A 22,891-nucleotide genomic window follows, 5' to 3' on the forward strand; every position below is an offset into this window, starting at 1 on the left:
CTACATGTCCCATGCAAATGCATTATTGCCACCATCACCACTACCCCTACCTCTTCCTCTATATACATTTCAAAAGAGGCTGAGATAGTGAGTGCCTAAGAATATTTAGAATTTTAAAAGCCTACAAAGGAATCTCCTTAAAAGAAAGCTTGCAGGAAGCCATTGTGGCAGGGCTTAATTAGAGCGAAGAGCCTCTGCGCCCAGAATCAGTTCTGAATGCTACAATTCAACTCCTGTGAAGTATTAATAATACAAGTATCTCTGAGAATGTGCAGATACATTTTTTGCCACCCCACCTTTTAGGTATTAGGGGGCAAGTTCAGAGACCAAAGGACATGGCTTACAGATCTTAAGCCAAGTGAGATGGTGACAACATTCAACTAATTATTGTTCCTTGTAATCTATGTTTTTTATGTTTTTTCCCCTTCTTTTTTTCCTTTCATTTCCATCCCACCTCCCTCCTCATCCAGTTTTCCTTTTCTTTTTTTTCTTTTTTTATCACCTCCCTTTTCATTTTTTCGACCACTCTCCATCTGACTATGTTCACTCTCACTCCTTTTTCCAATTTCACCCTGCACTACCCCTTTCCACTTTTTTCTATGTTTCTAGGGGAAATGCAATTTGTTTCAGTCATAAAATGGTAATGGAGGGAAGTTTTGTAGATAGACACTGATTAGGTTGTGTGTCTTGTACAGATGATCCCAAGTCAGGTTACACAGAAGCTCACTGTGGCAAGTGAAGACTCTCCTTCAAAATAAAAGATTAACTAAACTATCTAGCAGTTATCCAAGCCTGGCCCTAACTAAAATTCACAGAAAGTCAGGCCTCTTACAGACAACAGAAGAAAACCTAGTAACCCTTGTATTAGGAAACAAATTCATTTTAATTTTAGAAAATGTATAAAGTACAAAGTCAACAGAAGTGATGGATAGTACAACTTAACGACTGGAGCTGTACATTGGTCATTCTTTGCAAGTTCCTAACATTAAGGTCTCATAAGCTTAGATCAAGAAACCCCTTCTGTTGAAAGCAAGGGGCGCAACCCTGGGTCCAGATCTGAAAATGGTGTTAATGGTGAAACTTAGCTCTTCAGGTTATCTCCTGTAACTTAAGGGCAGGTCTCGTTCAGTGTAGGGATGTATGGATTGTGTAAAATCTGTTCTGTGTTTTGTGGTTTGTTAGACGCTTTTCGTTCCACTGTCCATCCATTGACAAAAAAGGATATATAATATATATTGTTTCCAACTTTGCGCAAATGGGAATTTGCCCTAATTTGCACATGTGAAAATGCACAAATCCCCCCCCAAAATGTGCATTTTCACATGTTAGCCTATGGGGGTATTTTTGGCTGGGTTGTGGTTGTTGGTTTGGGCACATTTTTCAATGATGAAATTTGCGCAAAAGTACCAAAGGTTAAAAAAACATTCCATAAGTCCGTAGAACCTGCTGGATGAGAGAGGAGCCAGTCCATTGTGGAATCCATGGGTCAGATTCATAAAAATCCAAGCTCATGTGGTTTCGTTGCAGATTTCTCTGACATTCCTATTTCTCTGTACCAGATTACCAGCAGCACAGGGCAACCATGTTCAGCTTAGCAGCCACTGAGAGTTCTAAACGTATAAAAGATGTGAAAGTAAGAACATCCATTGGTCCATCTAACAGAGCACTGTCCGCTCTGGTTGGCAGCAACTTTCAGGGAGGGATCTTTCCTGCATATAAAGCAGGCACTACCACTTAGCTATGGCTTCTCTCCAACAGATGTAGAGGGCTGGTGTTCTCTCTCCACACATCCTCTTCTGTGCAATGCTGTGCAATGCTTTTCTGCTAAAAGGGTTGAACTGGAGTACAGGCAGGAAGCTCCAATATGGACCATTATTCTGGACTAACCTAGGAAAATGTATTCATTGCCTAAAGTCCTTAGTATTGATAGTAGCAGTATAGCTGAACCAGAACCTGCAAAAACACAGTGCTGGCACTTTTTGACTAGCAGGGATGTTGACATCTTCTGCCACCCCACTCTGAATTCCCTGTTCCCTCTAAGCTTAGCTGCAATCCTTGCTGTAGCCAGGGAAAAGTGAATTTCCCCAGCAACAATGTATTGTTCCCTGTTGTAAAACAAAGTCTTTTGGGGTGGTTTGGTCTTGAATAGGCAGCAGAGATCCATTAGCTTTACAAAATACCTGCTCCTGGTGGAGATAAAACTGCTAGAATTGGTCTATAGATATGGATCAACACAGCTCCTGCATTTTTGGAAAGTCCTTGGAGAAGTGGCTATGGGGATGGTCATGATGAACACCTGCAGTTCAAAATGTACCACTACACCACTGATTGACAGGAAACGCTCTAAGCTTATACAGTTTGGCAGTAATGTAGGAACAAGGACTTGAGTTTACCATGTACTCATACACAAATGGGCTTATCTTCTTCCGGGTGTCTGGTGAGGCCCAGGGACAATATAGCATAAAACAAACCAATAGAAACTTCATACTATGTATTTTTTAGTCACTTTGAGCAACCTGAAAGAGCAATTTCCCATTCATAAATCTGTGCTGTTTACCCCATTCTGTAGTCCATCCTCCTCACTTTTCAGAGGGACCTTTTCATGGCCACCCTGCATTTTTTCTGTGTTCGTGGCATCTCCTTTGTCAGGAAAGGTTTGTATTCTAACGGCTCCATCATCCTTCTTTTCCATTTCATGCCTTTTCCTTTCCTTCTCTTCTTTTGCAAGCATTCGGTAGTTGTAGTAATTCATAATGAAGAGGAATATCCCAGCCAAGACCATCACTGACCCGCATTTAATGAACATGTATTTGTAGTCCCCAAACCTGTCAATAAGAGTTCCTGTGAATGGAGAAAGAGAAAACTTAACTTAAAAATAGTGCTGACACTCCACCAAAGAAACCTTAGTAGACTAATCATGAGTTTTAGTTGATTAATCAGAAATAATGACAACAACAAAAAGTGACTAATGGTTGACAAACTGAATTACCCAGAACTTCACAGAAGGAAGCACTGTGGCTTCCATAGCCTGGCTCTATGAGGTGGGACTCCCTAAAATACAAGGCATCTGTAAATCCCAGGCTAATTTCAAGTCTGCATTTCATCTTCCACATTAACATGCTAATGATGTGTTCTTTGGCTCCCTAGAACTATTTTCTTCTCATTGAGACACAGTGCTTTTAATGACTACCTTGGCAACAATCTATTGAAAGTGTGGTGATTAATTATTCCACTCTCCAATCATGTGAACTAGGAATTTTGTAACAGGGAGGATTTGCTTCCTACTTTGGGAAAAATATCATTTCACACACACTGGCTGAAATATGTCACTCCTAGGAGCAATCTGGTCCATATTCAAGGTTTTCTCCAGCAATATTAATGAAACATCAACCGGAGGCTAATTGCAACAATTCTCACTTTCTACTAATCAGGATGACCTGGAGGTCTCCTAAATGCATTACACTCAGAGCTTTAATGAGAAGAGTATTGGAAAATTCAACAGTAGAAGAGTCTTGCCACAACCTCATTTGAAAATAAGAGAAAGTCATAAAACACACCTGGAAAAAAAATACTTAGTTCATTAAAGCAAAACCCAGCAGTAGCTTATTAAATGCCAAAGAATCAATCAATTTCCTGCTTATTAAAATGGAAGAAAGAATACTGCAGAACTCATATTGCAAACCATTACACAGCACTTTCTGGCCTCATTACCAGTCTTCAGCAATTAGCTTAATCTGCTTCATAAAACTGTATATAACTTGGGAAATGGCTTGTGTGTGTGTGTATGTATGTGTGCGTGTGTTATTCTGAATGAAATAAAATCTCCTCAAAAAAGGAAGATAATGTGCAGGTATTTATCCCACACAATGGTAAAAAGAAAGAAGTGAATTGTTCTTGAAGGTAAAAGAGACTGAATAATAAAGTATTGGCCTGTATTTTTGTAAATCTTTTGAAATTCAAAGTGTGAGGTTTTTGGTCCCACTGAAGTCAACAAGTTTAAACTAGGACTGTGCACAGCCCTCCCCCCCCTCCCGACTTGCCTCAGAGGCCGTTTTAGCCATAGATATATTAAAAGCAGAGAGCCCCTGTGGTAACTTAAATCACAGCTTGGCTCTCAGGGAATGTCTCAGTGGCGGCAGCAGAAGCTGACCGGGGAGGAGTGGGAGGGGAGTCCGGTAAGTCACAGCCGGCCTTGCATCAGCTTTCCTGGATGGGAGGGAGTGGCCCAGCACTGCCCCGAATCAGCCTGACATGCCCCAAGGCTTCACTGCCATTCTGCTTCAGCCTCAGGACACCTCAGGCTGACCTGGTACCGCCTCAGATCCAGGCCTGAGGCCGAATCGGCCCACCTCCACTCAGATTTGGGGAATCAGCCCGAGGCAGTGCACAGCTCTAGTTTAAACCAACTTAAAACAGTGTAGCCATGCTGCTGATTTATAGATCTCAGCCACACAACCTAATAGTAACTCTGGGCAGTATAATACTGATTCAGTACATTACAGTACTGAACATGCCATACTTAATCATTAACTTCCTTGATACACAATAATCTTTATATTCTTCTACTGAGACAAAAAGGTGCAGAAGCACTTTGTCGTCCAACAACTATGCGAGGATTTAAACCAGCTCAATCATCCTGAACTAAAGATTTCAGAGAAATCAACAACGGAATCAAATAAGCTTGGATTTTTATGAATCTGGCCCACGCATTCTGCAGTAGACCAGCTTTCCCCGTTGGGCATAGTCTATGGACTTGCAAACCATTTTTCTAAGTCCAGAATTCTGTGCAAATTTAATAATAGAAGAATATGAAAAATAAAAAAGGCTGAAAATGTGCATTTCCCCCTTCGTATGCTAATGCATGAAATTGAGCATGGGGGGGAACTACGCATTTTGGGGAGATTTTCGCAAGTTTGAATTTCTGCCACTGCAAATCTGTGCAAATTCAGAAACAAAAAAACCTTGATTACATCAATGAGCAGATGATGGAATGAAAGGCACTTGATAATCTGCAAAATGCAGACAGAACAGATTTTACACAAACCCTTCATTCCAATTCTGAACTAAACAAGGCCCACAAAAAGTGAAAGTAGTAAGCAGTATTAGGCTGACCATATTAAAAGGAGGACAGGGCTCCTGTATCTTTAACAGTTGCATTAGAAAAGGGAATTTCAGCAGGTGTCATTTGTATATATGGAGAACCTGGTGAAATTCCCTCTTCATCACAACAGTTAAAGCTGCAGGAGCTATACTAGAGTGACCAGATTTAAACGAGGGCAGAGCACCTGCAGCTTTAACTGTGGTGATGAAGAGGGAATTTCACCAGGTTCTCCATATATACAAATGAGACCTGCTGAAATTCCCTCTTCAATACAACTGTTAAAGATACAGGAGCTCTGTCCTCCTTTTCATATGGTCAGCCTAAGCAGTATGCAACGTTACACTACCACTAACATAAATTACATTATGCTAGCATAAATGACTTCTAACTAGGGGTGTGCACAGACCCCCCGCTCTGCTTCACTTGCAGATCCGCCATTTTCCGGATCGGGCCGCTCCGCCCCGCCCCCGCTCCGCTCACTTCCGCTCCGCTCCGCCCGGAGCTCCGGATCCGGATCCGGAGCTCCGTTTCCCCCCCCCCATAGGCTTGCATTGAAAGCTAAAAAATTATACAACTTTTTTTCTGTTCAAGTTAGAAACCTCATGTTTGGCACCATGACACCTCATGGGGATATACACACGCATGCCAAGTTTCAAAGCAATCCCATCATCCCCTGATTTTTGGCGAATTTTTGAAAATCGGGCACCCCACACACACCATCCCTGCGAGGTGGGCAGGGGAGGAGGGAGGGAAGGCAGGCAGGCATGCAGCTGGCATTTCTGGGGGCATAAGGAAGTGAGCCAAGGATAAGCCAGTAATGCATATAAAATGGAATAAATCAATCAATAAACAAAGGAGGGGTGGAATTAAAAGCAGCAGTGTTGCTCAATAAACAACAAGAAGAACTTTTTTTAAAAGGCTATATCTGTCTTTTACCAGCAATAGGGGGACGTGCCCGGGGGAGGGGGAAGTAGCTGCCAGTTCAAGACACTGACAGCCACAGCTCTGAGAAGAAGTAAAACGCTCACTTCGACTCAGAACAGGCATTGCTCCACCACTGAAAAGTGACCATTCACTTCAACTCATGATAGGCATTGCTCCACCGTTTTACTCTCTTTGGAAGGCTCTAATGGCCTTCCAGTGCAGGAGAGAGTGGGGGCACGTCCACGATGAGATGCCCTAGGGGAGCTCATCCCCTTGCACCACATCGATTCAGTTGTTCACCAAGGTTAGGGTGGGGAGCAGTGCTGTGTTTCTATCTCTTATTCTTGGCTTAGTATATGATTTCAGGTTGTGTTTGTGCATTTGGTGGGGCTACTGTGTTAAAAAACACGGGGAAAAGCCCGTTCAGATGAAGAAAGAGAAGTTTCCCAGAATCCCAAGTTACCTGTTTTGCCTATGCCCTCCTCCAACTTTGGGATCATCATGACCGGGAGCTGACTCTGCCCCTCAGCCCTTTGAAAAAGGTATTTTTCCCGCCGATTTTTTAAAAACGTCTAGCCCGCGACCCGTACGATGCAGAAAGTTGAGAGTGGTCTCAAAATGACCCCCATCCATGACTCTCTGTGCACAAGAATTTTCAGAACGATAGCTTAAACCCCCCCCCCAGTTATCCCCGATTCTTTCCCTCAATGCAATCCTATGGGCGAAAAGCCGAAAACGCAGTTTGAGCCGCGCGGTTGACCCGATTTTCACAAAAATATAGCCCGCGACCCGTACGATGCAGAAAGTTGAGAGTGGTCTCAAAATGACCCCCATCCACGACTCTCTGTGCACAAGAATTTCCAGAACGATAGCTTAAACCCCCCCCCAGTTATCCCCGATTCTTTCCCTCAATGCAATCCTATGGGCGAAAAGCCGAAAACGCAGTTTGAGCCGCGCGGTTGACCCGATTTTCAAAAAAATATAGCCCGCGACCCAGACAACGCAGAGAGGTGAGAGTGGTCTCAAAATGACCCCCATCCACGACTCTCTGTGCACAAGAATTTCCAGAATGATAGCTTCAAAAACAACGTAGTTATGCGCGATTATTTGCCGCAATGCAATCCTATGGCGAAATGTTTTCAAGATGGCGACCGGAGCGCTCCGCCTGAACTCGGAGCTCCGAAAAATGGCCACTTCTCTTCGCCTTGCTTCTAGGGGGTCCGCGGTCCGCTCCTACTCCGCCTCTGGGTAAGGCGGAGCAGGCCAATCCGCTACTGCTTCTACGCTCCTAATCGGAGCGGAGCACATCCCTACTTCTAACACAACGGCAACACCACTTGATGTGACAGGTTTCCCCAGTAAACCCACCACACCAGCATGTGCTATTGATATTGCAGTAGGGGTTGTTTACGCAAGTGCAATGTAATTTATAATACCACTAAGTGTCGCATTGGATACTGCCCAGTAGATTCCAAAACGTTTATTAAGCAGATCAACCACTAGCATTTTGCCTTCATCTTGGCTGCGTCGATTTCCCTCTCACCTTTGTTCTAGCCTCTGAAAGATATTTCAGATGTGTCATGAGAAACTGAATCATAATAATGTCCTTTTTAGGGTAAAAAAGAGAGATAAGGTGCAAAGAGCACAGTGGTGAGTTGAGAGCTAATATTTGGAGGAGACACCATCTGTCTCCCAGTGTGGGAACAAGAAGCCCTCTTGGTGTTCTTAACATGGCCGTCGCAGTGACTGAAGGAACAAACTCTGGACCTCCATTTGTTTAAGTCAAAAATAAAGAGTGTGGGGCCATAGCTAGACGGGGTTTTATCCCTGGGCGAACCCTGGGATCGTCCCTGTGTGTCCACATGACGCACAGGGGATCCTGGGATCAGGGAGGGATCATCCCTCCCTTGCCCCAGGATATAGCCCTCCCCTTTGGCCCCAGTTTTTCCGTGGTCCTGGGCTGAGCCAGAGACCACGGAACGTGTGGCCGGGTGCCGTGGGTTGACCCAGCTCCGCGCGATTCCTTGCGAGGAGTCGGAAGCTGCGCCCATTGGGGGTAGGGTGGGGGGAGACAGGGAAAGTAATTTAAATTTTTTAAAACTTACCTTTTGCGCACGAGCGTTCGTGCACTCCTGACCCTTTAATAATTTTTAAAACGGCGGGCACAACGCCTCTCCTTCTGAGGTCGTTGCGCGTCGTGTATAAACAGAGGAGGGATCTCGCATTAAACACAATGCGAGATCTACCCTCCTCCATCGCGGGATAAAAGGTAGGTCTAGCTAAGGCCTGGGTCTCCTTCGTAAGAAGCCACCTAGCTTGCATGTGTCAAGTTGGTTTCACCAGGTCCAATCAGAAGGTGAGCAACTTATCCACAACCACCATTTTAGCTCTTATGTGACAGGAATAGCAGCAACTGTTGCTTACATTGCAATCAAAATGAAACCTACTGTCATTGTGCATTTGAACCTGTGAATGGTTAAAGGCTTTTATTCTGAAAGCTAAATGAATATTGCATCTAATTCCTCCTTTCACAAATTCTGTCATATTGACACAACTCCTGCAGAGCTGTCTTGTAGAGAAGAGATTTTGCTATCAGAGGGCTTTTTGTTGTTTGAAGATAATGAGCTTTTGATCGAACAGTTATATCTCGGAAGAACAAAAAACAGGGATTATACAACAAAAACATGTGTAAATTCCTGTACTTGCAGCAGCCTCCACCCGCAATCCCAGAAGGTTTCATATTTGTTTAGTGAAGAGAAGCCTATGCAGTTTCCCACTTAGTTGACCATATAAACTGTAGTTGCCTGTTCTGAATTCTTGGGATGAGGAATGACAAGAAATGGAACCTTAGGCTGAACTCAATGGGGCTTTCTTCTGAACATACATCATAGGACAGCACTGTTTATTACTGAAATAATTATGAATACAAAAAAGTAAGAAGATTCGCATCTATAAACACACCCAAGTATAGCATGTAGTTATATAATTTTCTGTACATAAACTTCCATTGAATAAACTCTCTTTGCTTCTGAAGGCTGAAGAATTGCTGGAGTCAAATTTAACTATGCTGAAACCTCCTTCCACACATCTGCCAAATCCATGAACAGAAATATATTATTAATGTTGTTATTTAGTTTTTATAACTAAAATCAAAGGCTCCTCACTCCCTGTTGCTTCTAGTTGATCTACAGTAAAAAGTAAAGCCAAGAGAATCAGGATAAAATATACAGTAAACATTGATTCAACTGGGCTCTAGGGCTAGATTTGGAACAGAAACTGCCTTAGTCACCCTACGCTGAGAGAGGGACCATGGCTGAGAGGGACAAGGAAGTGTGATTATGTTAATTCTCCTAGACCACTCAGTACCTTTTGATACCAGTGACCATATTTTCCCTCTGGATAGGCTGTCTGGGTTGGGGCTATAGATACTACTCTACATTGTATTCCTTCTTGAATTGTTGATGCCAGCAGGGGGTGCTGGGGTAGCACTGCTCTGCCTCATGGCAGCTATGCTATGGTGTTCTACAGGGCTCTATCTTATCCCCCAGGCTGCTTAACATAAGAACATCAGAAGACCCATGCTGGATCAGACCAAGGGTTCATCTAGTCCAGCACTCTGTGCACACAGTGGCCAACCAGCTGTCAACCTGGGACCCACAAACAGTACACAAGTGCAACAGCACCCTCCCACCCATGTTCCCCAGCAACTGGTGTATAGGCTTACTGCCTTTGATATTGGAGGTAGCAAATTGCCATCGTTCTACACACCATGAAGCTGTTAGTGGAAGTCATCTGAAGATGAGGATTGAGGTGTCCCCAATATGCAGATTTCACCTTGTTCTACCACACCTTTTCCTCTAATCCTGGCGAGACAGTAAATGCTCTGAACCAGTGCCTGGGCATAAAAATGTACTAGATAAGGGCCAATAAACTGAGATTTGATCAAGACAAAACAGAGGTCCTGCTAGTGAATGGTTCCACTGCCCAGATGAATGGTGCTTTCTCTGTTCTGAATCATCAGTTCCGTAGTTTGAGAGTGCTCTTGGATCCAGCATTGGCACTGGAGGCAAATGGCCTAAGAGAGGCACATGGCCTTTGTATCATCACGTTAGCCTGATATACCAACTGCGATCCTATCTGGACAGAGATCACCTTGCTACAGTTATCCCCACTCTAATGATCTTCTGGTTAGATTACTGCAAAGCTTTGTACTTGGGGCTGTCTTTGAAAATGGTCTAGAAACTTCAGCTAGTTCAAACGAGGGCAGCAAGACTGTTCTCGGACTGGTGATCATATTGTGCCAGTGCTTTGTCATCTGTACTGCCTTCCAGTCCATGTCCACTATTAATCTAAGCATCACTTACACAGTTTGCTGGCAAAGTAACCTAAGATGTTGCAATGTGTACTTGCAGTGCCTTACATCTGAACAGTCTAATCGAGCAAATTTATTAATGTTCATCTGAATTAGTTTGCAAAAGGAACATTGATTTGTTCCAACACGTTGGTTCTGCAAGACCCACTTTAATGAGCTTGTAGAGCAATTGAACTTTCTTGCTGAGTTCTGATCCAGGTGAGCTTATATTAACTGCAATTTAGAAACCACAATGACAAGAAAATTGACAAGGATAAAGCAGCATCCGGGTCTCAGATTTCAAACTGGAAGGGAAATCCTTAAACGCTGATGTCTCCAACTTGAAGACAAAGAATTTGCAAGCCTTCTCTCATAAGAACATAAGAAGTGCCCTGATGCTGGATCAGACCAAGGGTCCATCTCGTCCAGCACTCTGTTCACACAGTGGCCAACCAGTCATTGGCCAGGGATGAACAAGCAGGACATAGTGCAACAGCACCCTCCCACCCATGTTCCCCAGCAACTGGTACACACAGGCTTATTGCCTTGAATACTGGAGATAGCACACAACCATCAGGGCTGGTAGCCATTGATAGCCTTCGCCTACAGGAATTTATCCAACCCCCTTTTAAAGCCATCCAGATGGGTGGCCATCACTATATCTTGTGGTAGTGAGTTCCATAATTTAACTATGTGCTGTGTAAAGAAGTACTTCCTCTTATTTGTCCTGGATCTCCCACCAATCAGCTTCATGGGATGATCCTGGGTTCTAGTATTTTGAGAGAGGGAGAAAAATGTCTCCCTATCCACACTCTCCATACCATGCATAATTTTGTACACTTCTATCATGTCTCCCCTTAGCCAGCCTCTCACCACCAAATAGACCAACAAAGAGAAGTATAGAAATATTCTTACCCCCAATGGGTGGCCCAAGTAATATGGTAAAACATTCCACTATGGTGACCAATCCTACGGCACTTGTGAAGCGGCTGGCACCAACGAGGTCCATAAGAGTTTCAAACAGCATCGCACAAACCATACCAAAGGCCAGTCCATAAAAGACAGAATACACAACTAGGCCCAAATAGCCTGTTGCTAAGGGGCACAGGAGGTGGCAGGCACCATTGAAAGCAATGGAGAAGCTGAAAAAATACTGAATTTTGGGCCTCACCCATTTGCTGTTTGCAATTATCCCAGTAGCTGGTCTGGCTATCATATCAACTATTGCAAGAATTGAAAGGAGGAAAGCTGCTGAATATTCATCAATCCCGAGGTGCTTTGCATAAGGAGCCAAAAAGACAATGGGGGCAAAAAAGCCTAGAAACATGAGGACGTTCCCTCCCAAGTAGATCAGGAAACCCCTGTGCTTGAAAAGAGATAAATCAAGAAACTTGTTAAAGTTTTCACAGCAGTCTTTGTCCTTCTTCTCTTCGACTGTACAGTCAGCCATTTCAACTATGCCTGTATCAGGCTCTTTAGCTTGCCTCTTAGTGGAGCTAGCTGTAGGTCCAATGGGCCTGAAGAGTGCTCCAGCCACACAGCAGTTGAGTAGAAGTGCCCCAAGAATAAAAAAGCTTCCTCTCCATCCAAAGTAGTCAAAAAGGAGCTGATTCAAGGGTGCAAGGGTGCAAAGCATGACAGGGCTTCCTGCCATGGCAAGGCCGTTGGCTATTGGCCGTCTTTTCAGGAAGTACTTTCCAATGATGATCACTGAAGGTTGGAGGTTGAGGGCAAGGCCAAGTCCTGTCACAGAGAGAGAGAGAGAGAGAGAGAGAGAGAGAGAGAGAGAGAGAGAGAGATTAGGTAAAACATGCTCAATTACCATATAGAGACTAACTGGCTTAGGGTGCAATGTTATGCATGTTTAAGAAAGAAAAAAGTCTTACAACTCTGAGCATTTCCCAGCTGGGAAAATGCCTAGCACTGCACCCTTAATGTGTCCCAGAAGGGTAGCTGTGTTATCCTAAAAAAATAAATTTAAAAAAGAAGAATCTTGTGGTGCCTTAAACATTATTGGATTCATTGTGGAATAAGTTCTTGTGGGCAAGACTCCCCTTCATCAGATGCATGAAGTGTTATCCTCACTTGAAAAGTATACGCAAGCATAGGTGTTGAGATAAAAACAACTGTAAACAATAGGATGAAATTGCAATGAAATATATAAAGCCCAGTCCCTGACACTTTAATTAAAGCTTAATATATGCAGAATTAGCACAGTGGTAATTCAGAACAGCAGTAATTGGTGATATCACAATCAACCTAGAATCACTATGGGCCTTCCTAGACGAGGGTTTAGTCTGGTGCTGTGCGTGCAGACGACACACAGGGGGTCCCGGGGTCAAGCCGGGCTAAACCCTCCCTTGACCCGGGATAACCGGATCCACTTGTGGCCCGGCTTTTCTGCAGCCCCGGGCTCAGCCCGGGGCTGCGGAAGGTCTAGTTAGTTCCATGGCTTTTCCTGGCTGCTCGCTTACTCGCAAGTAGCCAGGAGAAGCCATGCACTGGGTACAGCGCTCCGCACTGTGCCCATCGGGCTGGGGGGGGGAAGATCACGGATAGGGGGCAGAGGGGGCATCGGACATGGCGAGTGGGTGAGTGAGCAGTGGGGTGGACAGGTGAGTGGGGCGTGGACATGGCAAGCGGGGGGGTGGACATGGCAAACGGTGTGTGTAGACATGGCAAACAGGAATGTGTGGACATGGCGAGTGGGGGGTGAGCGAGCGGGGGGCGAGCAAGGGGGGTGAGCGGGGGCATCATACATTGTGTGCGGGGAAATCGGGGGCAGGGGGAGAGAAGACTTACCTTGTTGTTGGTGCGCTCCTGTGCACATGGGCCTTTAAGTTTTTTTAAAAATGGAAGACGCGACGGGGCTTTCCCTTACCCCATCGCATCTTACTTGTAGAAAAGGGCGATGGCCCGCACTAGCTGCAGCACGGCCTCACTCCTTCACCTCTCCGGATTAACAGGTAGGTCTAGCAAGGCCCTGGGTCAGTTAAAACTTGTAGTGGGATAGAAAAACATTTTTTTTTTTGATACATTCTAATTCAGGAGTTTCATGCTGGAGTCTCCTTGTTAAGTTCCTTCATTAAAGAATGGCTCAATATGGCATGGGTTTTCATAGCATTTTTCATTGAAGTGTGGTGAAATGAGAAAGAAGGTGAAAGCATCTTTAAAAGAATAATTATGAAGACACTGCTATTTTATACATCTATGTTGTTATTATACCAGTCTAAGGCTCTTTCTACACCTAAGGATTATCGCAGGGAAATGGAGGGATCATCCCTGCCTGCTCCCTGTGTATCATTTGGATGCACAGGGATGATCCCGGGGGAAAAGGCAGGTGTAGAAACGGCCTAAATGTCAGAGCACTGACGCACCCACCATAGAATTCTGGAAAGTGCAGTTTGATGAGAACACTGAGGGCGTTGCTAGACCTACCGGGTGTTCCGTCGTTGAGGAGCGGTGAAAGCGGCTTTTCCCGTTCAGCCGTGACGCCTCATGATCCACACCTGCCTTCGATTTATGGCGGAAGTTTGCGCCGGTTGTGCTGCTGCCGCCGCGAGCACGGTTGCGCAGCCACACCGGCCTGATTGCCGCGGTTTTTTTTTTCGCTCGCTGCACGGTTTGCGCACGTCCGAAAGACCGCAAACTTGCGCAGCCGTCAGCGATGCCGCCGCCGGCCCTGGCGGCGGCAGCGGCGGCGGCAGTGCCAGTGCCAGCTGAAGTGCTGCTGGTGCTGTTGAGGGTCAACATTGATGCGCTCACTTCCTGATGGGGGTCGTGGCGGGTGTCATATGACCCGAGGTCAATCGTCTGCATGGCCACTCTGTGCCTACATCTCCCATCATGCCTCTGAGGTGTCGGCGGCGATGACCGCCTCTGTGCCCTGTGCCCCATCCCAAGGAGCCAACCCACATCTGGCCGTAGCCATGGCAGCAGCCCACAAACAGCTCTGCCCTCTGCCAGCCTGGTACCCACACTAACAGGCAGCGTACAGCACCGCCATTATGCGGCCACGGTAGCTGCCCACCGCAAGGAGTCACCAGCCACTTTTGCGGTCCTCCGGTCCTGCGCAAACTGTCACTGGGGAAATAAAAAAAAAAAGCCGCTCCGCCGCGCTGCCCCAGCTGGCGGACTGCGCGCAAATGGCGGAGGCGGCTTGACCGAAGCCGCTGACCACTCCCCCTTAGCACGCCTTTTCCTGACCAGTGCCGACCGCAGTGACCTCACATCCTCCCACACGTACTCCGAATTACCGCGGGACAGCAGGAAAAGGCGCACTACAACTCACTTTTTTAAAGTCGGGAGAAAGAGGCTTCACCGCGGGATAACGGCGGATCCTCGTGAACGTCATCTGGAAGCCTCGACGTGGCTGCGGAAGGTAACGCGCGCTAGAGCCTCGTCTAGTAACGCCCTGAGACTTCTCTGTTAGAGATCCTTAGCCCTTCCAATGGAATGACAGATCTCAGGGTATTCTGCCATTTTTTCAAAGCTTTGTAGAGATAAAAGCAGCTGCAGTATGCTAATGAGATCTGGAATGACTGACACATATCTCTCAAGATTCTACACACAGATTGGACTCAGAGCGAAACTATATGCAGGATAATGTTGAAGTTGTATCTAGTCAAGAAAAGCCTTTAATTGTGTAGTCATGGCAGGAGCCAGAAACATTACATAAGCAGACAGACATTAAATAGGAAAACATTTAGTATGCTTTGACTAGACACACATCAAGTACATTGTTGGTGCTATATAAATATTATTATTCATAAATTATTATTAGTAGTAGTATTAATGTTCTTGCATTGTGTTTCGAAAATATTGTAATGTAAGGCAAGCCTGTTTCTGGGCCCATTCGGAACCATGACTAGCCTGTGAGTTGAAAGAGTGTGCTAGTTTCTGTTTCCTATAAAGACACTGTCAGAATGAAAAAAGACTGGGAAAGAATGTTTCAAAACTGAATGGTGGTGGGAGGGAGGGAGGCAAGAAGTGAATTTTACTATTACAAACCAGATGTAACAAGACAAAATGGGAACATGACGTACAAGGGTCAGATTTGCTGAGGTGCTTAATTTCCCCCATTTTTCCCTACCCAGAACAGTAAATGGGTTTATTACATGTATTGCAGACCTGTTGACAGAAGACCTAGCTTGAAGTGAAAATGAGTGTGAGTAAAGAGGTTACATATTCCCACTAGTCCTGAGGTGTCATGAGGTGTTCCATGGAAATTCTATCCCATGAGGTGAATCCTTAATTTAATAGAATAACAGACAGTGCAAGGTCCAGTTTTTCAGACTTATTATTATTATTATTATTATTATTATTATTATTCCTTATTTGTTCAAAAGGCAGGTGTAATATGGTCCCAATACCATGCTAGGTTAGTAGCCTAGCTGCTGCATCTTGCACTGATGCCCTCAAGAACCCTGTTCCTTATTATAACTGTTACTACCACCTGCTTGATGCCTCAGAGAGCTGGTGGGTAGGCAAGTGAGCAGGCAGTTGTTAGGAAGTGGAGTAACAGCTGCCACCACCTGCGCTCTCCCTCTGAAAGTGGTGGGAGTCATGGCAAGGGAGTGGATGTGTGGTGACAGTGATAACAAGTAACAGAAGCCACATGAGTCCAGTTGGTAGTGCATCCTCGTGGGATGTCAAAGCCTTGGCGCTAGGATGCTGGCCCCTGATGTCTCTTCCTCCCAGCAGTAGAAGGACTACCTAGAATCAGTATTATCGAATACCATTATTGAATGCAAACAGCTGTTTGTTTTTGTGTGGTATCAGCATATTAACCATCTGCAGTCTTGCCAACTTGCGTTTCTCATTGCAGATTCTTGTTAGAATCTTGAAACCCTGATCTTTTGCTTTTGTTTTGACAAAGATACCTCTGTAGTCATCAGGATGGCAGACAGATAGGTATAAATAAGATGGTAAATATTTTTTAATGTGGTCAGCATTGCTGACTGGGCTTATGTCACCCTGCAATTTGCAGGGTCAGATCTTATTTTGACACGTATCTTTTAAGGAAGAAAAGGAAGGTTTTACCATTACCTGTGATGAGTCCAGCACAAATGTACAGTTGAAAAATGCTTGTGCAGAATGCTGCAGAAACCATCCCTATGCCACATAGCAGACCTCCGAATATGACCACCGGTCGGCTACCAAAACGGCCCACCAAAATGCTGCTAATGGGACCTAAAGAGATTGGAAGAGAGAAAAATGTATCCCTGTGACAAATGTGTTTTTTAAAAAATGAAATGTAATTGCAAAATAAATTGCTTATCCAGTAGTGCTTAAGATGTTAGAATATTGTCAAGGCTTAAAAGTTAAAATAAGGAAACATGACTGTATAAAACCTGGCAAGAGTCTTAGGTTCACTTATTATTTATCTAGTGTACTCGTGGCATTTTACCAAGCACATGAAGACAGGTCCCTGCCCCAAGGAGCTTACAATCTAAAATTCGACAGATGGACAACAACATAGTAAGGGGAGGTAGGAGTAAACCAAAGAACATGCATCTGTTTCTGTTCTATAAACTTTGGCTTAATCACAGGCTGAGTGACAGTAGGGCATCACCAACATATGGCTCAGACATACATAGTAAGAGCGTGGCCACATGGTGCTTTTTGAAAGGGTATAATATGCTCATTCAAGACACTCAGTTCTTGTAAGTCACATACACCATAAACTGGTCTCCTCTGATCTTACTGCTAGAAGGGGAACAAGTTGCATGGGTGAAGATCTGATATCAATGTAGGGCTCATCTTGTGGTATTCATTTATTCAGTGAAATTCTAGCTCTAATATATATATATTGAATCCATGAGAACCAGTGTGATGTAGTGGTTATAATACTGGACTGGAACTCAGGGGATCCAGGTTCTAGTCCCCACTCAGCCATGAAGCTCACTGAGTGATTTTGGGCAGTCACTGATTTTCAGCCTAACCTGCCTCACAGGGTTGTTGTGAGAATAAAATGGAGAGGAGGAGGACCCTGTAAGCCACCTTGAGTTCTTTGCAAGAGGGGGGAAAAGGTGGGATATAACTGAGATAATGGTAATGATGAACAATTGGCCAGACCAGGAAAAGTCTATAGCCATGCCCAGATTATTCTGTGCATTCCTGGTGGATAGCACAATACCATTCAGAAATGCATGCAAAAACATCCGTGGCTGAAAACAATCCCAATATTACAACCATAAAATGACAAGAGAGCTACTGCAATTTAATAGTGTAGTCTGTTTTGTCATGAAGGAAACGTGATGTTAAATACTAGAATGGTCTCCATGTTAATAGGCTGCAACAAAAACAACAAAGACTCTTGTGGCACCTAAAAGACTAACAGTTTTATTGTGGCATAAGCTTTTATGGACTAGGACCTATATCTGGGGTCTCCAGCATAGTGCCCATTGGCATCAAGGTGTCCACGGACAAATCTCTTGTTGTCTGCATGGCTGCCTCCTGATTTTATTTTATTTAAGCTTTTTTAAGATTAAAATAAGTTTTTTAAATTAAAACAGTCATTTTACGAAAGGGCAAGGTGCCCCCAGAGAAGCCATTTTGTGAGAACACCCACAGCACTAAAAACTGCAACCCAAAAGATTTGGAGACCCCCGTTTAATCAGTTCGTGCGTCTGATTAAACAGCTCCTATTTAATCAGATGCACAAAATAGCAGATTATACCACCATGGAGAGAAAAAGGTAAAAAGTGGGGTCAAATGTAAGAGGTCCTGTAGGCCTGTGACATTGCTTTGAAAAGTTCAAATGTCTATAAGTACATTATCCATTCACAGTAGCAGTAACTGGCAATACTAAGAAGACTGCTATCTCCAATTACAGCAAAAGTGAATGCTCACTCTCTGCTTATACTCTCTATACATTTGAGTTTTGCCCAGAAATGTCACAAACTGAGTTTCTTGTATTTCATGTGTTTGGGGCCTTTCAGTCTAAATTTTTAACTACAGCTACACATATAATCTGCCAACTGAGTTAATACACTCCATGCATCTGATGAAAGCTTATGCCACAATATATCAATTAATATTTAAGGTACCACAAAACCTATGAATAGGGTATCTAATTGTCACTTCAAGATTGCAGAGAAGGAATAGTAGTACATATTACTGGGATGATGATGATGATGATTATCATTATCATCATCATCATCATCATCCTCAAAGGAGCCCTAGGCAGTGTGCACAATCCCCCTCGTCTCCATTTTATCCTCACAACAAACCTGAGAGATAAGTTAGACTGAGAGTTGGTGACTGGCCCAGTGAGCTTTATGGTCGAGTGGGAACTAAAACCTGCGTCTCCTGAATCCCAGTCCGACACTCTAACCGCTAAACCACACTGGCCTATACCCTGATTCCACACTCCTTGATCAAACATCTGGGTTGCCCTTCACTGTAACCTAGGCTAAGTGCCTCCTTTCTTTTTGTAAAAGCCTTAACAAAACAAGAAACAAAAAAAAAGAAAATAGGCCTTAAAAGGTCTGCATCTTAAGTACGAGAGCTACATGCAACTGAAAGCAGAATAGCTGGTGAAAACCTGGCATATGCATAAAGCTGCCATGGAAAAAGCTTCAAAATTGAGGAAGTAGCCTCAGACAACTAGTCAACAGCTGCTGAAGGTTTTATCAATACGGGATGCAGCTTTTAGAGAGAGAGAAAACACCACTTGAGAACAATCATGATCAGCTTGATGCATGGAATAAAATGGCCTGTTGTCTGGCTTCTTCTAATGGGGAACCTGGAGGAGAAAGGAAATACACTGATGACTTATTGCACCCAAATTTACTAAAGACCTGAACTTGCATATTTTATTTCTACTTAAAACGTAATTGGAGCACAAACCAAATAGGCAACGTTCTATTATCATTTTTCAGAGTTTCTTGCACATTTAATTAGAAGCTTCTTTGTGACCTCTGTCCCATGGGGGATGGAACTCAACAAATTGAGGTCAATTCATCAGTAATGTGCTGTTGTTGTGATAAAAAAGGAAACTAATACAGGCAGAAATGACAAAGAGAAAGAAATTAATTAAAGTTTCAGGGAACCTTGGCTGAATAAGACATATTTCTGAGCAGACATTATAGAAGGACCTTGGTCATCGTGAAGGCCATTGCTAGATTATTATATCATGTAGGTAGATTATACATAAACTCATGAACACATTATGTTAGGAACATGGCCATGGAAATGGGCACTGCTAAATCATGTACACACACCATGGGGAACTACTATTTTAATTCTGCTTCTACGAGATTAGAAAAAAAGTAAAGCCTCAAAGGGTCATCCTGTGAAAGCAACAAGACTCAGATGTGGCTCACTAACAAGAAATCACCATGGGTGAATTTCCCCACAGGATCTTTCATTGCAGCAGTGATTGCCATTTTGACTATTTAAGCCCTAGCGGTGGTGGGTTGTAGGGGTGGTCAATAAGCCACCCAGAACCCATAGGCTGTTTTAAGGTTATGGGTCGTTTGTTAACCACTCCAACAACCCACTCTTGCCAGGTGTGCCCCTTCCATGGCATGAATATTAAAAATGGCTGCCATTGCTGTAACCAGCCCCATGGGGAAATTCATCGATGGTGGCTTCTCATTTTGTGCAAACCAGGCCTCAGTGAAATTACTCCTGATTTGAGCTATTAAGAAAGGTTTATACTTAGGTCTACAAACAAGTGAAAATAAAGAACTTGTATTTAAACCAATATATCTCCCTTTACTGATTCAGTAATTTCAACTACAGCCTTCCTGCTACAACCACTGCATCATTAATCATCATTCATTTATCAGTAACCAAAGTGCTTTTTTATGCAACATTTCTTCCATTCATTGTCAGTGCAAACTGATTAAGACCTCTTTACATGATCAGACATCTGGGGATAGCAATCTCTTAGCTCAATTTAACCTCTCATTTGTTTACACGCTGAAGGGGGAATCGACATCTAAAGCTGAAACATAATCATTTTCAAGAGCCCTCAGAAAGATCAAGGGCCCTTGAATAACCTCTCTTGGATTCCAGCATAAGTGGTTATGTAAACACAGGGGGTCATATCTGTTAGACCAAGATGGAAAGCATACAGAGTTGCCTGCAAAGACACCTGGCCTGTGAATGACCAGAGTGTGGCTGGAATTACTTCTCTGGGTTGACAGAGGTTGCTGGTTCAGAATACAATCCCTGAGTCAGCAGCTTCTAATTTTCAGACATTCCTCCACCTCCTCTTCCTCCAGACTCTCAGACATTCCTCCTCTTCTTCTTCTTCATTGTCATTGTTGAAAATATTTATATACTGCTCTTTATTACAAAAACACAATTAAAATAAACACACACCACAATAAAAGCAGAGCCACAATACAAATAGAAATTCTAGGAAGAGAGCTTCGGCTATTGGGCGGTATAAAAATGTAATAAATAAATAAATAAAATAAATAAATGTAAATAATCATAAAATACCTGATTAAACACCATCAAGGATGCAGGGGAAAGAGAACTCAAGGAGTAGGACGCCACAAGAGAAATGCCCCTGTCCCTGGTTGCCATCAGATGTACCTGTGCACGCGAAGTAACAACCAGTAGGCCTTGATCTGTAGATCTCAATGGACAGACATGTTGATATATTGGGCTTTCGGAAGCAGGCTAAAACTTGTTTGTTCCAGCAGGCCTTTGGAGAATAATCTGGTCCTCCATCTATGTTAAAGACTTATAATTTTGTCGTGTATTTTAAACATTTATGTTTTAATATTATTATTTTTATTTTATTTTTATTTTTTCATTTCTTTTCCTAGGTTTTACAATGTATGTTTTAAACTTTGTAAGGCTGCCTTGAGGCCCAGTATTGGGCAAAAGACGGGATACAAATAAATATAATAATAATAATAATAATAATAATAATAATAATAATAATAATTAGGAGAGGATGTGCCCTCAAGTAACCTGGTCCCAAGTTGTTTAGGGCCTTGTATGTCAATATCACCTTGAACCTGGCCCAGTAACATATTGGCAGCCAGTGCTGTTTTCTGAGCAAAGCCATAACATGCTCTCAGTGGACTAAAACTCTAAGGTGAGTTGCTATTATCACCACGTAATAAATAATGAACTGAAGCTAAGAATTAGTGAATCACCAAGACACAATTTTCGCAGTATTTCTCAGAGCAAAGGCCCTATAAAAGAATAATCCATGTAGTGCTTTATTCCCCTATGAGCACAGATAAAAGAAAATAATTTCTCCATGTGATTACCCCCTCATGTAGGAAAGCATGAGGAAAAACCTCCACGTGAAACAGACGACACATGGTACTGCCAGCAGCTATGACCACACTGATATTTTCTTAGTGCTGTGCCGAAAATTTCGACCATTCCATTTTTGTCATTTCGTCGGGGTGGGGGGAACAAAAACTCGGGTGAAAGAGGCTGGGAGAGGTGAGCATTTTGGAGAATTTTTTTCTTGGGGAGGGGAACAAGTTTTCCACATACCTTTTTAAATGTAGCCAGTTGTTAAAGGGTCTTTCTTTCCTTTTTTAAAAACAAACAAACAGCATTTTCAGGTGCTCAGGAGTGCTTACTGATGCTTATTGGAGAGGGCAAGGTCACATGGGCTCTTTCTACACCTGCTTTTTTCCAGGGATCGTCCCGGGACCATCCCTGTGCATGCAAATGACACACAGGGGATCCCGGGAGCAGGCAGAGACGATCCCTCCATTTTCCTGGGATAATCCTTAGTTGTAGAAAGGGCCATGGTCTCCAATAGGCATGCACTAACAACTGTTGGGCTTATCCAAATGCTGGAAGAAGAAGGCACCTCAGCAATCACCTATGCTTAAAAAAGATACAGTATGTGGAAACCCCGTCCCCCACCCCAAGGAGAAAATTCTCTGAATTTCCCCCCTTCCTGCAAAAGAGGCAAAAAAGCAACAACCCTAATGCCTTGTTCACCTAGGGTGACCATATGAAAAGGAGGACAGGGCTCCTGTATCTTTAACTGTAATGTAGAAAAGGGAATTTCAGCAGGTGTCAACTGAAGAGAGTGAAATTCTCTCTTCATCAACACAGTTAAAGTTGCAGAAGCCCTGCCGTCTTTTGTATCTGGCCATTCTACTATAGCTAGTGTAGCTTTTCTTGCAGTAGAGCAATCTGAAGTAAATTATTGCATTTAACTTATATAAATCACACCAGTTAAATGCCTGCCCTGTTTAATGCATTTTATCAAAACTGTGACAGATGTCCATTCATTATTGGTGATACATGAAAGGCCATGTCACAAAGTCAGATTTTGGTGGCAGGCAAAAATACACTAAGCTGCCTTTGGGATACCAATTGAAGTACAAAATAATTTGTTATGCTGTCCAATTACTTTTCACCTTGAGATCAATTCTGAATCTCACATTTTCTGAATGAGACCAACCTTTAATTCTATATCAGCATGCAGCATCAGAGCAAATAACCAAATGTATCTCCTTTAAAAGTTAAAATCTTCATAGTTGCACTTAAAATACTGAAAATGTATTAGAACT

The 22,891-nt window shown here is 43.5% G+C and overlaps 1 protein-coding gene across 4 annotated transcripts in view; it reads right to left on the minus strand.

The window, feature by feature from the left end:
* Positions 1–614: 614 nt before the first annotated feature.
* Positions 615–22,891, minus strand: part of LOC134395856 (monocarboxylate transporter 2-like) — a 42,972-nt gene continuing 20,695 nt past the window's right edge. For 2 of the 4 annotated variants that reach the window (XM_063122051.1, XM_063122054.1), the window contains 4 exons: positions 16,425–16,568; positions 11,292–12,119; positions 2,558–2,841; positions 615–1,610 (listed from right to left, as the gene is read on the minus strand). In XM_063122051.1, the coding sequence (XP_062978121.1) occupies positions 1,587–1,610; positions 2,558–2,841; positions 11,292–12,119; positions 16,425–16,568 (1,280 nt within the window). In that variant the 3' untranslated portion in view covers positions 615–1,586. Of the gene's footprint in view, positions 1,611–2,557; positions 2,842–11,291; positions 12,120–16,424; positions 16,569–18,924; positions 19,126–20,834; positions 20,996–22,891 lie in introns of those variants that run through there. The other 2 variants (XM_063122052.1, XM_063122053.1) reach the window with 2 other exon arrangements.

The sequence above is a fragment of the Elgaria multicarinata genome, chromosome 3, assembly GCF_023053635.1.
Source record: "Elgaria multicarinata webbii isolate HBS135686 ecotype San Diego chromosome 3, rElgMul1.1.pri, whole genome shotgun sequence".
NCBI lineage: Eukaryota > Metazoa > Chordata > Lepidosauria > Squamata > Anguidae > Elgaria > Elgaria multicarinata.